Genomic DNA, 15,255 nt, shown 5'->3' with positions numbered 1-15,255 from the left:
AGGTGTACCCCAGCCCTTGAAATAAATGTGAATCTACCTTTCCTGCATGAGGACTTCTGACCCCAATTAGTTCTCACTGTTCCCCATGGCATGCTGACTGGGAGGGAGCTGAGGGCAGGGGCTTATCTCCACAGCTGACTACAGGGACCTAGACCCTCTAAGGGCTCCAGGTCCTGACAGCATCCAGAGACTTACACTCTAAGGCAGAAGCCCTCTCCACCTGCACCCATCCTGGCCTCTCACTCTCAGCAGTGAGAAGCAAAAACAAAGATGGAAGGAGGCTTCCTAGCATCGGTCCCTAGGCCACAGGATGGAGAAACACAGAGCCGGACGGCTGTGGGGAACTTCTGAAAGTATCTGAGTTCCACAGACCTCACTAAGAAGGGAGGAGCTACCCTAAACAGCTAAGCCATTCCAGCAGGTAATCCCCAGGCCCTAGAGGTCACGGCTTGACATGGATCTACCTGAACCTTTAGCAAAGTGACCCCGTAGGCAATCGTCCCCACTGACAACAGGTATCTATCTGGTCATCCTTTAATAATAGCTGAACACGGGTTGGGGATTTGGCTCAGTGGTAGAGCGCTTGCCTAGCAAGTGCAAGGCCCTGGGTTCGGTCCCCAGCTCCGGAAAAAAAAAAGAAAAGAAAAAAAAAATAGCTAAACACTGCTTGAGCTCCTCCTGTATATCACCCAGTAGTGCTCATTACACCCGTGGTTCTGAGACTAGCATTGTCGTACCTGTCTCACTAGCCCAAGTCAAGGCCTTGGGGGCTTGTGACACACCCCCACAGGTCACAGGGCATGGAGGGAACTAAGCCAGGGCTCCCTGACTCCGTTGCCTGGCTCCTACAGGGTAGGCACCACTTGTCCCACATTCCTGCCTGGTCCAATGCCTCCACACGCAGGCCTACAGAGAGGCACGAGGGCATGGCTCACAGCATGATGCCAGCTCCAGAAGGACAGCTTTGAGAGGGAAACTCAAACTGGATATGGGACACAGACCATGACCAAACCCCCTGCCTGCCCTGCCAACCAGCCACTCCTGGGATACCCCTTACTATCCAGTTCCAACTCTACACCCCCCTCCCACATTAACCATCTGCTTACTCTCAGCCTCTTCACCAGGCCATGGGCGCCCCAAGGCTGGCACTGTCCCTAAGATCCCCACCCCCACCGAGCACCAGCACTGAGTAACAGCCTGAGAAAATGGCGGTCAAAGGAAGGAGTATTTGGCCACCAGGGGGCGTGCTGGGACTCCAGACCCTAGGGAGGGGACAGGCCCAGGTGGAGCCCTATACCAGCCCCTCAAGGATGGGAACCAGACGGTGATAAACAAGGAAGACAAAGAGTATCCGGATACAGAGATGCTGGATCATAGGCTCTGCCTGCCGGGACCATTAAACAAACAAGGAACTAAGAGAGTCCTCCGTTGAAAACAAGCTTCAAAACAACTAAGTGAAGATCAGGCTCTGGATGGAGATACTGCAGTAGCTCAAAGGCAGTGGGACAGCAGAACCCAACTGGTCTCCGGTAGTGGCCCAGGGGAGGTGTCAGCCTCACCAGTGCTAGGGACGCTGCTACAGGCCAGGAGGTACAAGCCACCTGAGCTCTCCAAGCTTCCACATGTGCGTGACGGCCTGGCTCATTCACAGACAATCAGCCAGACTCAGGACAGAGCATGTTTATGGCCACGCTGCCACACTGCCACAAATGACCCCCTTCCCCTGTCATAATGACCTCATTGACTACAAAAGCCAGTACCTGTACCCTGACTCCACCACACAGTAGGGAGACAGCCAGCCTGTGCAGATGGGTCGAGCCCAGCTTGGCCTGCCTCTGCCTACCCTCACCCTGAGATGTTCACCAGACCCCAGGTTATGACTCAGAGGAGACACAGGGCTACAGGCTGCCCTGCTCTCCTTGCCCACCCCACCAGCCTACTCAGAGTGAGCTCCACTCACCTCCCACCCAGCCATGCTCTATGCTCCCCTATTGTCTTAGTCTATTATTGGTGCCTCCTCTGTCAGGCCCACGGGACCCCACCTCAAAGCAGAAACTCGGGGAACTTCAATACCTGTGTCCCATACAAGCCACAGGAAGCAGGGGACACGGCAGACAGAAGAAAGGGAGATGCTGGTGTTGTGACAGAACACCCCAACCTGAGGGAGTGCTGGCCAGCAGCCCAGTCTTGTCACCTCCAAGCTGGCCTCCTGTCCTCTTCCCTCTGCTCCCTTCCAGAGAGTGACTCACTTCCCTCCTGGAAAAAGATCAGCAAGCATCCCTTCTCGGGTCCCTATTTCTCACTGGAGTTGACCTCAGGACAAGGTGCTAAGTTTCTAACGGTGGGGACGTGAGGGAGCCGGAATCCCATCACACTTAACCTTCGGTGTGGAGAGTGTGATTCCCAGACACACCAGTGACTTCAGAAATGATCATCCAGAGGAACTCCATTCTTGCCTGCCAGCCACCTGTCCCATACCTGCAGGCCACCTGTCCCCACATCACCTGACAGACACCTGTCCCCACATCCACCTGACAGACACCTGTCCCTACACCCACTGACAACCACCTGTCCCCACATCCACCTGCCAGACACCTGTCCTCACATCCACCTGCCAGCCACCTGTCTCCATATCCACTGACAACCACCTGTCCCATACCTGCAAGCCAAGGTCTCTCCAGCAGCTGCTACAGCCATGCTCCCTGGCCAGGAGCCTGTTCCTTTGTCCCTGGTATGGTTAGATGTTCGGGTCTGCCTTCTTCCCTCCTAAGGCAGCACCCAGTCAGCTCTGCCTCTCCCAGGTTCTACCAGACTATGCTGGGACTCCACTGTCCCTTTTCTGTCTGAACTCTGCTCCAACAGTCTTGGGAAAACAGAGCTGTGGTACTGGAGGTCCCTGGGTATTTCTCATGTGACTGGAGGCAGAGGCTAGGCATACAGAAGCCATGGGCCAGCACCCAGAGAAGCAAGGAAAGATAGGTGGATGTTCCTCGTGACACATGCCTCTGTTCAGAGTCTGCCCGGTACCGGTTGAGAGAGATTGACACTCACCTGAGAGGCAGCCTTCCTGGCCAGGCTTCTGGCTCCAGCCAGGGCAGCACCTGAACACCGTTCGGGCCTCTGTGGCATATACCTGCCTGTAGCTCATATAGTACACAGTCCTAGAACAGAAGAGACAGGATGTGTCGGTCATTATGGCGTCAGCGCTTGCTCGAGATCTCAGAGCACCCCAAAGATGGCTGCCTGCCAACGCAAGGTGATCAGGCTGAGGTGCCCAGGGAACTGGGACCCCACACACCAGTGCCTGGCTCCTTCTGTCTGCCTTCTTTACAGGGTGGCTCTTGACAGCCAATAGGACTACTGGAGACTCCATTCTTCCCACCCTTGCCTGCCTCAGCCTCCTTCCCTCGCTCCAGGGATGACCAGTAAGATGGATGGCTGCCGTTGCTGGATGTCAGCTCTGTCCAGTCTGGTCCCTCTGTCTGTCACTTCTGATACTAGGTTTAAACACCGACTCCCCCAAATCCATGCCTGCCTGTAGTGGGACTTGCCTAGGGAACAAAACCCATTTAACTCATCATCCGTTAAGATGAGGACTCACAGAGTTAGTGAATGGCACCCTGAGAATACAAGGAAAGCATGTGGGGATGAGGCAGCCGCTGACACCCCAAGATAGACATGACAGGACAGCCAAGGGCACAGAGACAGCTGTTCCCTCAGAACCTCAGCCCTATACTGGGACTCCCAACTTTAAAAAACTTGTCCTTTAAATTTTTATTTTGTGTGTGGGTACATATGTGGAGACAGTGTTAGGCGCCATTTGCTTTTTAAATATTTATTTATTTACTTATTTTATATATAAGTACACTGTAGCTGTCTTCTGGCACACCAGAAGAGGGCATCAGATCTCATTACAGATGGTTGTGAGCCACCATGTGGTTGCAGGGAATTGAACTCAGGACCTCCGGAAGAGCAGTCAGTGCTCTCAACCACTGAGCCATCTCTCTAGCCCATTGGGTGTCTTCTTAATGTTACTTTTTTCCACCTTTTGAAGCAGTTTCTCACTGAACCTGGAGCTCACCAATTGCCTTGCCTGGCTGGCCAGCAAGCCCCAGGGACCCACCTGACCTTGTCTCCTCAGCACTGGGTTGCAGGTTGCAAAGCTATGCCTGCCTAGTATTTTTTTATGTGGGTTCTGGGGATTCTGAGCACAAGTTTCTAAGGCTTGAATGGCACGTACTTTACCAGCTGAGCCCTCTCTCAAGGACCCTCCAGAGCTGGTTTTGGGCCACCTGATTTGTCAGCATTTGTCACAACAGCTCTAGAAAAGGAACACAGATCTCACAGCTCTGTACATGCCCCTGGGCTCCATGATTCCAAAACCTCCACGGTTATAGAGACAGACTACAAAGGAGGGACAAGACTACAAAGGAGGGACAGACTACAAAGGACAGACAAAGAGACCAGAGACAGTGTGGTGGTGGTGGTGGGAAAACAGGTAGAATAGTGTGACTCCTGCCTCCCCCACCAGCCTCCTTCCTGCAGGGTCAACAGCCACAGAAGCTAGGCCAACAGTCACAGGTCAAGGGCCCTCGAGGCCCCGGGGGAATGGTCAGGTGGCTCAGGCTGTATCTCCAGGTGACAAACTTTTTGGGACCAGCACAGCGGATAGTCATGTGGCCCTAGGCTCTGCCTAATAAACAGGCCTGAGGCCACTTCCCCGAAGCACAGACTCTCCACACAGAAACTCTGGGAGTGCCTTACAAAATACCACCTTGGCAGGACATGAAACCACTTGCCCGGACAGAAACCGACCCCGGCGTGAACAATATTTGGCAGTGACAAAGCACTTGAGCCTGGACATCGTAAATATTTATCCCCTTGCCTGGGTTGCAGACAGGGCTGGGCTACGTGCGTCTCCCCCCTCCCTCCACTCCTCCACAAGGCCCCGGAGGGAAAAGATTCTTGGAGAGGCCAGGCAGCCATGAAAACCAAGCCTAACTCACCTTCAGATGGCACCAGCTCACACAGAGGCTGCTGAGACCCTGTCAGAATGGAAACTTTGGGGGCCATGTTGGAATGGAGGTTTCCGGGGCCAGGTCAGATTTGAGGCTGCTGCAGCCATGTTGGAATGAAGGCCCATGAGTCTGGGCTTTCCAAGAGGGGTGCAGGCCCTGTGATTTGAGTGCCAGCTCCTTCCATTCCTTCTCCCTTCCTTCCTTCCTCTGGGTGACTCCTCCGTCACCCCTCAAAGGACCTCTCTATGTAGCTTAGAGGGTTCCCAGCCTGGTGACCTGCATGTCTGTCTGACCTGTCAGGAAAGACTCTCTCACACTGAGACCCTTGAACTCCCTCTGGCTTCACAGGCAAAAGCACAGCCTCACCTGTCGCAGGTGAGGCCACACAAACGACATCAAACGACTGTTACCTAAAGACAGAAGATGGTGGCAGAGGGCCACAAGGGTCACCTTAGCCTCACCCAGGTCAATACAGATGGGGAAACTGAGGCCAGAAAATGTTCTCAATCTAGCCAAGCGAATTCATTCTGAGGGGGCTGGGATTCCAGTGCATCCTGGGATGTCTGCCCCCCCACCCCCCCACAAGAGCTTAAGAAAAGGGTTCCCCCCAAAAAACAAAACAAAAACCTAGGGGCTAGGGGAAAGGCTCTGTGGGTGAGAACAGATACTGTGAAGGCAACAGGACATAATGTCAAACCTCCAACGTGAATATTAACGGCTGGGCACGGCTACCCATGCATGTGAGCCCAGCACTGGAGGAAGAAGTTAGCTATGCAGCGAGTTTCCATCTCCGTTAATAGGTCCCAGAGAAAGGGATAAAGACAGACAGAAACAGAGGAATCCTCTACAACAGCATGGTCACCTCATGCTCAAAACCTGACTTTATAATGTACAGTGATGTTCCTTGGGCTTGGGTACCACCGGAGCCCACTGATGACCCCACAGGTGGCTGAATTCAGCACTTGGCCAGAGCCCACTGCACCCAACCCCCTTGCTGTTAGACTTGACAGTGACACATTATCTGACCTCATTCCAGTATAAACACCTGGGACACTCGGGCCAAGCTCAGGGTACATCCCAAAGCGTGCTCCGTTCATGAGCCTAGGAAGAGAGACAAGACCCCAGGGTTCTGGGTGGAGATGGAGACCCGGATATGGTGGGGCTTTTCCAGTGGGGGGGGAACAATGTCCCATTGGGTCAGGCACTCCGGAAAAGGGAGGGTGGTCTTGGGTGCTTAAGAGGGATGAGCTGGAGGCAACACAGAGGGACAGCTGTCCAGATGAGGATTGGGGGAACTTCCCAGTGCTTGGGAAAGACAGCGAGAAAGACCTCAAGGCCTCAAGCATGCCTGAGTTTGCTATACATGGGGAGCTGAGGTGGGCCTCATTGGCGTGTGTACTTTCTGACCTCCATCGTTGGGCCTGTCATCCTCTATAGACACACAGGCAAATGACTCAGGGTCACCTCAGAGCAGGATGGGCGAAGGAGGAAAACAGGCTGTGTCCAACAAAGAGGATGCCCTCTGTCGGAGCTTCGTGCCCTCCCCCAACCTGGAGCTTAGAACCGGAAATGCCACATGGCACCCCCTACCACCACCTGGGGCTGAACTTCTGTGTTTCAGGCCAGTGGGTGGGTGAGCTGGGTAAGGATGATGGGGGAATCCCAGAACTTGGACACAAGCCATCTTGAGATATCCAGAAAACCCTGACTCAGACGCTATGTCAAATAACCATCTTCTATGCCTACCCACCAGTGCTCTGCCCCTCACACACACAGAGAGCCAGGGAAGGGTGGCCCTCCTAGATAGTAGGTCATCAGCCACTCTGGACCCTCTGCCAGCCTATGTCACAGACCCTCCAGTCACAGAGCCCAGGAGCTTCCAGCCATAGGGCCCAAGGGCTTCCGGCCACTGTGCCTTTCACCAGCTATGGGCAGGGCAGCGCAGCTCGGAGGAGCACACCCCACTTCGTAAACATGTACACACATGACCACGTGAAGGTTAGAAGGAGGGGTATAAAATGTTGACCTCTGAGAATGGGAGGCTGCTCCTTCCCCTTGGTCTCCTGACCCACAAGCCTGTCATTCCATGGGGGCAGAAACAGGCTGTGCTCTGCAGACCTGGGCAGCCCCACCCAGGTCACCCCTCACCCCTCAGAGGTAAGTACCACCTCCAGACATTGCCATGGGTGTCCCTGGCAAGGACTTTTTCCATCACTATCCTACACAAACCCTAACTGGCAGCAAATGCACGCTAATGCTTACACAGACCCTAGAGCCCCTAGGTCAGGCAGAGCAGGCCCAGGTGGGTACCCTATGAACCCCAGACCCAACAAGAGGAGCAGGGCTGAGACGTCCTGCTGGGCACAGTGCTTTTCTTGTCAGGGTTGCAGCCAACTCTACCACTTCCTTGATGCCCAGTCCAACGTCTCCACTCTGCACTGCTCTCCTGCTGCCCAGCTTCCCCTCAGGTAGGCCCTGCAGAGAACAGCTATGCAAAGGCACTCCTTAAGTTTGATTTTTTAAATAAAACATTGAGCAATACATTTCCACAAACTTGGGCACTAAGCCCAGGGGTCAGCTGGTTGAGTAGGAATCTCCAGCTGGAACCTAAGCTGGGCTGAGCTGGGACTCTACCTTTTGGCCAATCAGCACTTGTGTCCTGAGGGTCTGACCACCATGAGGGCTCCTCCCCACCCTCAAAAGCGACCCAGCCTGCCTGAGCAGGCCTGCTAGAGTCTGGGGGTTGGGTGGTGGTGGTAAAAGACCATGTCCTCAGTGAAGGGAACCAGGTGGAAGCGAGGTAGGGCCCCCATCCTAGCTGCCTGACCCTCGGCTGCTGCTGCTAGCCGAGAACTGGTCCCCATTAGGTCAGGATCTCCGCCGCATACCTGCGCTCTTGGCCAATACACCACGCCTGCTGTGCGCAGCCTGTCCTCCTCCACACAGGCACTATGCGACTGAAGGCTTGCACACAAGGCTGGCGGTGGCCCACCAGGGTCAGCTTCTGTTCTGCACACACGTGGGGCCTGGGGAAAAAAAGGACAACAGTCAACTTCTCTGCTGCCAACAGCCATGTCTCTGCGTCTATACTAGGTATACAAGTATCCCACACTAGACCACAGCACATTGCCCACCTAGCATCCACTCTGGACTCCAGGACAAGGGGACCAAGAAGGAATGAAGGGCCACAGTATCTTCCACCAGGATCCTAAGCTGCACAAGGCACTGTCCCTAAGAATCTTTAAGGAAGGCAGAATCTGCTGTCCCCTGTGGACAGCCCAGGAGCTCAGGGTAGAGGGGACCTGCAGGCCTTGTTGGGGCTCAGGCTTGTCCCCAAGTCCCAGGTTCCAGAACACCCTCCCTTACTCTTGCTACCTCAGTGTCTCCATGGCATCCTCAGACTACATAGGGGGATGTGGATGTGACCCAGAAGTAGGCGTGAGGGACAAGCAAGTAAAGAAAAAAAATGAAAAATCTGGCCACTAGCCACACCCAGGGCAGTGATTCTTTTTATGTTTCTGCCCTCGACTCAGCACAGAAACCAGCTTAGGGGAACGCAGTGCCAACGGTGGGTGGCCTAAGACAGCCCTCCAGTCCCACCAAGTAGACAGAAGGCTCAACCCAGTGGCAATCTGAGGATGTACAGCAAGACTTGTACACAAGACTCAGGCTCACTCAAGCCCGAGCCCCGAGGGACCAGAGGATACAAAGGCAAGTTGTGGGACAGAAGGCAAGACCCATGACTTTGGACCAGGCCTGGGATTCAGGTGAGAACCCCCTGCATGGCCCAAGGAATAAAAGGGAACATTCGGCCTGCATGACTAGGCTCTGAGCTCAGTCCCCAGCACAAAGGGCTACCAGGTACACTCATACAGACCAGAGCCGCTTTCCAATCTGGTGGGTTCTACAGAATGGCAGTCCTCTGCACACAGCCCTCCTCTGTCTCTCTCTTCAGGGCACAAGGTAAGCAGGGGCCACCATTCTTCCCACCCCAGCCTGAGGTCCCTGCTCCATCAGGAGACAGGGATACATCCTTGGCTTTGCCCCTGGCCTCTGCCTCCACCCCATACTCCTACATGGCCTCACTGTTCTCAGTGTCTGCTGGGTGCTGTCCAAAGTTCAGCGCTTAAGAGACCCAGACCACCCTAACCAGCAGCTCTGGCCCCAGACCAGCCGCCCCCAGACGGATCCTCTGACCCAGAGGCCTTTTATTTTCGCTCTTTCCCTGGCTCTGCTGGGTGGGAAGCCACCCCCGCAGGGAAGTGCGTGGACCAACTGCAGACAAGATGAAAGTGCAAGGCAAGCACCAGGGGCTCCCAGCCCTGAGCAGGTCTGCACCTGCCCAGCATGCAGCCAGGTCATCTAAACCTCATTTCCCATCAGTCACAGCATAGCCATAGGCACGGGGCTGCCATAACTCATCCCAAGACCTCCAGCGCGGGCCAGTCCCCATATACCTCCCCCAGTCTTCCAAACTTCCCATCTAGGGCTGAAGCTAGCCATGAGGTGAATGCAGGGCAAGGACTCTCAGGTCCCAGGATGAAACAGTGGGATCTGGGGTACGCTGTGAACCCCACATGTGCACCTAACTGTGGATGTGTTCTCTGTGGCCAGGCGGGAGCCCAGAAGCGACTGAGCAGTTGTGAAGTTCCAGAACCAGATGGAAAAGGTTTATTGCCACCTCAAAGAGACAGTGCCTCAGGGGACAGATCCCCACCCCCAACCCTCCGCCTTGCTAATAATGCCAGGTACCCTCTAGGCATCACCCCATGGGGTGCCCCTTTCATCACCGAAAGAAGGTAAGGTGACAGTGACCCCCTGAATTGTTTTATGATCATCTGGTAATCAGACAGGCAGCTGGACCCAAGACCCCGCCTCTTCCTGACCTCTGCTGTACCTCTCAGATGGCTAAGAGTACTGAATCCAGACTTCCAGAGGCCTTGTGAGCCAAGGGTCCCAGGCTAAGAATATAGGGGCAAGGCCAGGGCAGGGTTTTGCCCCAGCCGGTAGTCCCCACACAGGGAAAGCCCTCCTCAGCCTTCCCTGGCCTGGGTCCTGGCCTCACTTTTGATCCTTGTGGCTTCTACTTCTTGTGTCCACAGGAGACTGTCCTCTATGGGACCCCTGAACATATGGAAGTTCCTCTGAGCACATACACACACACACACACACACACACACACACACACAGAGAGAGAGAGACAGAGAGACAGAGAGACAGAGAGACAGAGAGACAGAGAGAGAGACAGAGAGACAGAGACAGAGAGACAGAGAGAGACAGAGACAGAGAGAGACAGAGACAGAGAGACAGAGAGACAGAGAGAGAGACAGAGAGACAGAGACAGAGAGAGACAGAGAGAGAGAGAGAGACCTGCCCCCTGGCTAGTGGCGAGATGTAGCTGATTGGAGCCAACAGAAGATGAGGCCTAAGAGACAGGACGGTAGTCTCTGTTTCCCTAGCTACTTAGAACTCTCCCTGCCAGGTGGTAACTTCTCCACTGTGGCCACAGAGCAGCTGTTCACCCCCTCTCTCTGGTCCCATCCCTGGTCACACCTCAGGCTGGTGTGAGGATATCTGTGACATATAGAGAATGTCACTGGCTCCAACCATGTGACGAGGGTCTATGGGAATCCACAGACAGGAGACCAACCTAGAGGCTTCAAAGCTCTTACAAGGGCTCAACAGGGTGGTTACTTGGCATAAACAAAGTGTTGGGGTGGCACGTGCTGGACCCAGTGCCTCTGCTAGGAAGTGTGGGCAGACATACACAGTGGAGGATGGGGAACTCTAGGGGAAGGGAAGCTAAGGGAGAGGCAGAAAGACAGCAGCCAGGCTCAGGCCCCGGAAGAATGCAACAAAGTCTCAATCTTTTCATCAGGTCAAAGTATCTTTCTGTTCCTTGCAGCAGCAGCACGCAGCTTCCCAACAAGGTAGGAAAAGGCCAAGCCCAAGCCACAAGGTGAACCCAGTGCCGTCAGAGGGAGGGGACCTCAGCCCAGCTGCAGAGCCATCTGCTGAAGGGAGGAGTGGGGCTCCAGGAAGCGGGCAGTCTTGGCAGGAGCTAGAGTCCTGGGATGCTCCTGGCAATGATGCCCTTCACCAAGGTGTGGAAGTGGGAGGCATACTGTTTCTATAGCTTCAGCTTTCTTCGCCTCCCTCGTGGCTCACCTCTGAGCATGTTTCCCTGGTCTAGGTACAGTTGGCACACTGGAAAGTGTCAGGCTTTGGGGATAGAAGCCCAGTGGTTGGGGCGCAGCCACACTCTCAAAAGGCAGCTCGGAGACCCTCAGGTGCCTTCTGCCAGGCCCAAGATCAGTACAGGATGCTCGGCAGACACGCAGTCCTTCCCCTGCTCCATCCCCCAACCCCGCTGTTCCACAAACACAGCACCACCTCTCTTTTGGGGTATCTGGCCATCCACAATCTCAACCTCCTCTTTAGGGAACTAACTTTGTTTGTGTGTGTGTGTGTGTGTGTGTGTGTGTGTGTGTGTGTGCAGGTGTGTGTTTGTGTGTGTGTGTGTGTGTGTGCAGGTGTGTGTTTGTGTGTGTGTGTGTGTGTGCAGGTGTGTGTTTGTGTGTGTGTGTGTGTGTGTGTGTGTGCAGGTGTGTGTTTGTGTGTGTGTGTGTGTGTGCGCGCGCGCTCAAAGGAACTTCCATATGTTCAGGGGTCCCAGAGAGTTAGAGATTAACTGGCAGAAGCCTCAGTCGCAGAGAATGTGGTTGTTTAAGTCCTTGGGGCCAGTATGCCCAAAGAGCGCCTTACAAGATGGAACTTGAGTTGTGGGGGGGGGGGGGTAGGGCTACTACCTGCCTGGGTAGTAGGAGAGGGTCAACATCATTAACTGATTCCAAATCCCTGGCACTGGGTTTCTTAGCATAGCTGCCCAAAGTGGGCTCCAGACTGGGAGAAGCCCCGTGCTGCAAAACTGTGTATGGACATGTGGCTGGCGTGGCCTCAGGCTGAGCTGGTCGGGGCTTCAACACACAGGCAACCCTCCTCTCCATCCTCAATGGGGCTGCAAGAAGCCTTAAGCAGTCTTGCCAACCCTAAACTGTTTGGCAATCATCCCCATCCCCATCCCCAGCTGAAGCAGGCAAGTCATACCTCCTCCAAGCTGAAAAGTCACTTTGAGGTAAAATCGAACAGGTGGCCATGTTCCACCCACTGTCTCTGAGCACCCACAGTCAGCAGCAGCCAGAGAATCACCCACACTCTTCCAGCAGAATCATGAAGGTCTACAGGGCACTGGACTGGGAGTGAGAGCTGCCCTACCCCTAAAGCCCACAGAGGCCTATGGCTTGCACACCAACTGTAGGGGGGTATGGGCAGGAGGACAAAGTACTATGAAGACTCTGTAGTTTATCAGATCAGGAAAACTGGCCAAGGAGGTGCCACAGCTGTGCCAGGCCCTGCCATCTCATCGCAACTCCCCAGGAGAGAAAGGCAGCAAGGCAGAGAGGATCAGCCAAAAACAAGTATTTCTAGGGACCTGGCTGCCTTCCCGGCACCCCTCCCCTGCTCCTCTGAGTTTCAGGGAGCTAAGGAGCAAACCTGCAAGTCACCTCTGAAACCTGGTCCTCGTGGTTTCCATCTGCTGTGTGTTCAGCAAATTAAATGGCTTCTCCTACAAAGCCCAGGGAGATACAGCCACTGGTCTGGCCAAATGAAACTGCTTCACTGGCCCAGCCAGCTAGAGGCCACGTGCAGATGCCCAAGAGATGTAAGCCTGGGGAAGGGAGCCAGGGGGTTTGCCCAACCTGGAACCCAGACCCAATCTGAGAGCAGAGGCTTATTGGGACACCAAAGGGCCAGCAAGTGAGTGCATAGAGACAGAGACGCAGGAAGAAGGGGAGGCAGTCTCTGGAAATTGCATCAAGAAGAAGGGACAGGCTCTCTCTCCCACTACCCACTCACAACTTAATTCCAACAGCGTTTTTAACAGCTAAAGGCTTCCTGGGCCCAGGTGAGCAGGACACAGGCAGCCAGCTCTTGGCTCCACTCCATCAGGAGAGGACAGAGCTTGGTGGGGAACCCATAAACGGCGAGCAACAGTTTCCACACGTGCCAGATTACATCCACCCACCTGGAACCTCAGGAAACCTGTGTCTGCAGCCCCTCTCAACCACGGAGGGGATGGATGGGCAGGTTGGCAGTCCTAGCCCACCGTGCTAATTGCAATAATAATTCCAGGGCTGAAGCTCCCTTTGGGCAAACTCAGGAGACATAGGTTGCTTCTGTTCGTGGGTGAGAGGACCCCAACTCAGATCCCACTTTCCTTTGTAATGGCCACAAAGACTAAAGCAAGACCCAGGGAGGAGGTTCCGAGGGCACCTGTCACATTAGGAAGCTTGTCCTCTTATTCCCCAGGGAACCACGGTTGTCCTCACTGCCGGGTACAGGGTGGATCCATCAGTGCCAGCCAGCCCTGGACAGAAGCAGCAAGTCTGTGGGTGAAAAGGTGCCCGAACTGGCAGAAAGGAAGCCCCAACGCTGGCCTGAAGGGTCCCTCGTCCACTCCCCAGGCTGCCCCAGCAGTCTTGCCAAGTTTGTAAGACTCCACCTTGCACCCTGCGGGGAAGGGCCGGTGGGGGCGGCAGGCCTCTCATCCGTACACCTCATCCACTTGGTCTCACTTCGCACCAGTTTTCCTTTGAGGCCAACAGAGAGATCGCTTTGCAGTTTAAGAGAGACCGCTAACCGGCCTGTTGGGGAATCATCTTTCAAAATTAAATCCGTCGCCGCTGGCTCCCTGACCCTCTCTTCCTGCCCATTCTAGTACTGAATTCCTTCTCCCGAGGCCCCAGAGCGCACGTGTTTAACACACAAAACAGTTCTGGCAGCCCCCTCTGGGCACCCCCCCCGCCCCTGCGCAGGCCCCCAGACCCCAGGAGACCAGCTTGAGGAGGAAGTGGGACCAGGCTGCTTCCTCTCGGCCGCCTCCAAGCCGGCTCCCCAGCTGGACCCTGCGCCGCAGGGGCTTGGATTCCTCACCACTCCAGAGTTCGGCATCCGTCTAAGTCTGCAGGACCCTTACTGAAGAGGCGGGAATCCGGAGGCTATGCGCCCTGCGGCAGACTCGAGGGCCCCAAATCCAATCCGGGACCCCCGGTCTAGACCATCCCCTCCTCAGTTAAAGCAAAGAGTCCATTGTTCTGTGGCCCCAGGGACAAAGCCCCGAGCTCTGTCCGGGTCAGCATCGCCGCCAGGAGCCTCGCGACTCGCGCTACTCACATGCTCGGCTGCAGCGGGCGCGGGGTTAGCGGCGGGGAGGCTGCAGGCATTGCGGGGAGCAGCAGCAGCGCCAGGGCCACCACGCGCCAAGCCGCCCTCGCCTCCGCCCGGACAGGCATAGTGCGCGCGGTCGCGCTCCCACTCAATCTTCGGCTCTTGGACTCACAGGCGGCCCTTGTGGCCGGGAGACCCTGTCTTCACGCGCGCCATACCCCGGAGGACAGCGGAGCACCGCAACCCAGCCGTGCCAGGTGCGGGACGCGAGGTTCCCACAGGTGCGGATGGAGCAGTTGCCCGGAGCTCCGAGACTTTCGCGCTCTGCTTGGCGCGGCCAGACACTTGCCTGGAGTGATGGAGAGCAAACTCGGAGCGGGACGCCCCAGACGTCAGGCCCGCCCGCCGCACGCCCCCCGTCCCGACCCCAGCCTCCTCCGGACCCCGCTCCCTCCCCCTTTCGGCCCCACCCCCAGCCCAGGCCACGCCCGTTCCGCCTTCGGCCCCGCCCAGACCATTCCAATAGGGAGAGCCCACTTCCAGCCCCGCTTCAGCCCCTCCCCTCTCCCGCTCCTGGTCCAAGCTTTAAGACCAAGTTCTCCTCCCAGTACTTTTCCCAGCAGCTTTCCAGCTTCACTTGCGCACCATCTCCCTGCGGACCTCCAACCGACAGGTCTGACCCCATCCAAGTGAACGATCCTATCTGGTCTGTGCGGCCCACACCTCGTAAACACCACTCTATCCTGATCCGGGACCTCTCCAAGCGCACCTTCTCGCAGTGGCGCTGCAGTCACCTTCCCTTGGCTCCCCCATCGGCGCCCCACCATCACTGCCCTGCCAGAAGCAGGGAGGGATTGAGGAGCGGGGAGGGCAGCCTCTGGATGCTCTGGGACAGTAGCGGGGTGGAGTGGGCGTGTAGGTCCCACCAGGCACCTGCACTGGGGTCTAAAAGGAGAGGTAACTCCCTGCTCCCGGTATTTGTCGTTCTTTAAGCCTGGTTTTGGTTTGA

At 55.7% G+C, this 15,255-nt stretch overlaps 1 protein-coding gene across 4 annotated transcripts in view; it reads right to left on the bottom strand.

Annotated features, from left to right (window-relative positions):
- Positions 1 to 14,615, bottom strand: part of Megf6 (multiple EGF-like-domains 6) — a 100,893-nt gene extending 86,278 nt beyond the window's left edge. For 3 of the 4 annotated variants that reach the window (XM_087550962.1, XM_087550960.1, XM_087550963.1), the window contains exons 1-3: positions 14,253 to 14,615; positions 7,907 to 8,044; positions 3,052 to 3,161 (exon numbers count right to left, since the gene is read on the bottom strand). In XM_087550962.1, coding sequence (XP_087407088.1) covers positions 3,052 to 3,161; positions 7,907 to 8,044; positions 14,253 to 14,371 — 367 coding nt within the window. In that variant the 5' untranslated portion in view covers positions 14,372 to 14,615. 4 annotated transcript variants of the gene reach the window in all.
- Between the last annotated feature and the right edge of the window lie 640 nt (positions 14,616 to 15,255).

Source organism: Rattus norvegicus, chromosome 5, assembly GCF_021556685.1.
Source record: "Rattus norvegicus strain SHRSP/BbbUtx chromosome 5, alternate assembly SHRSP_T2T, whole genome shotgun sequence".
NCBI lineage: Eukaryota > Metazoa > Chordata > Mammalia > Rodentia > Muridae > Rattus > Rattus norvegicus.
Note: the sequence above shows the minus strand (reverse complement) of the source record. Positions and strands in the feature narration are given on the sequence as shown.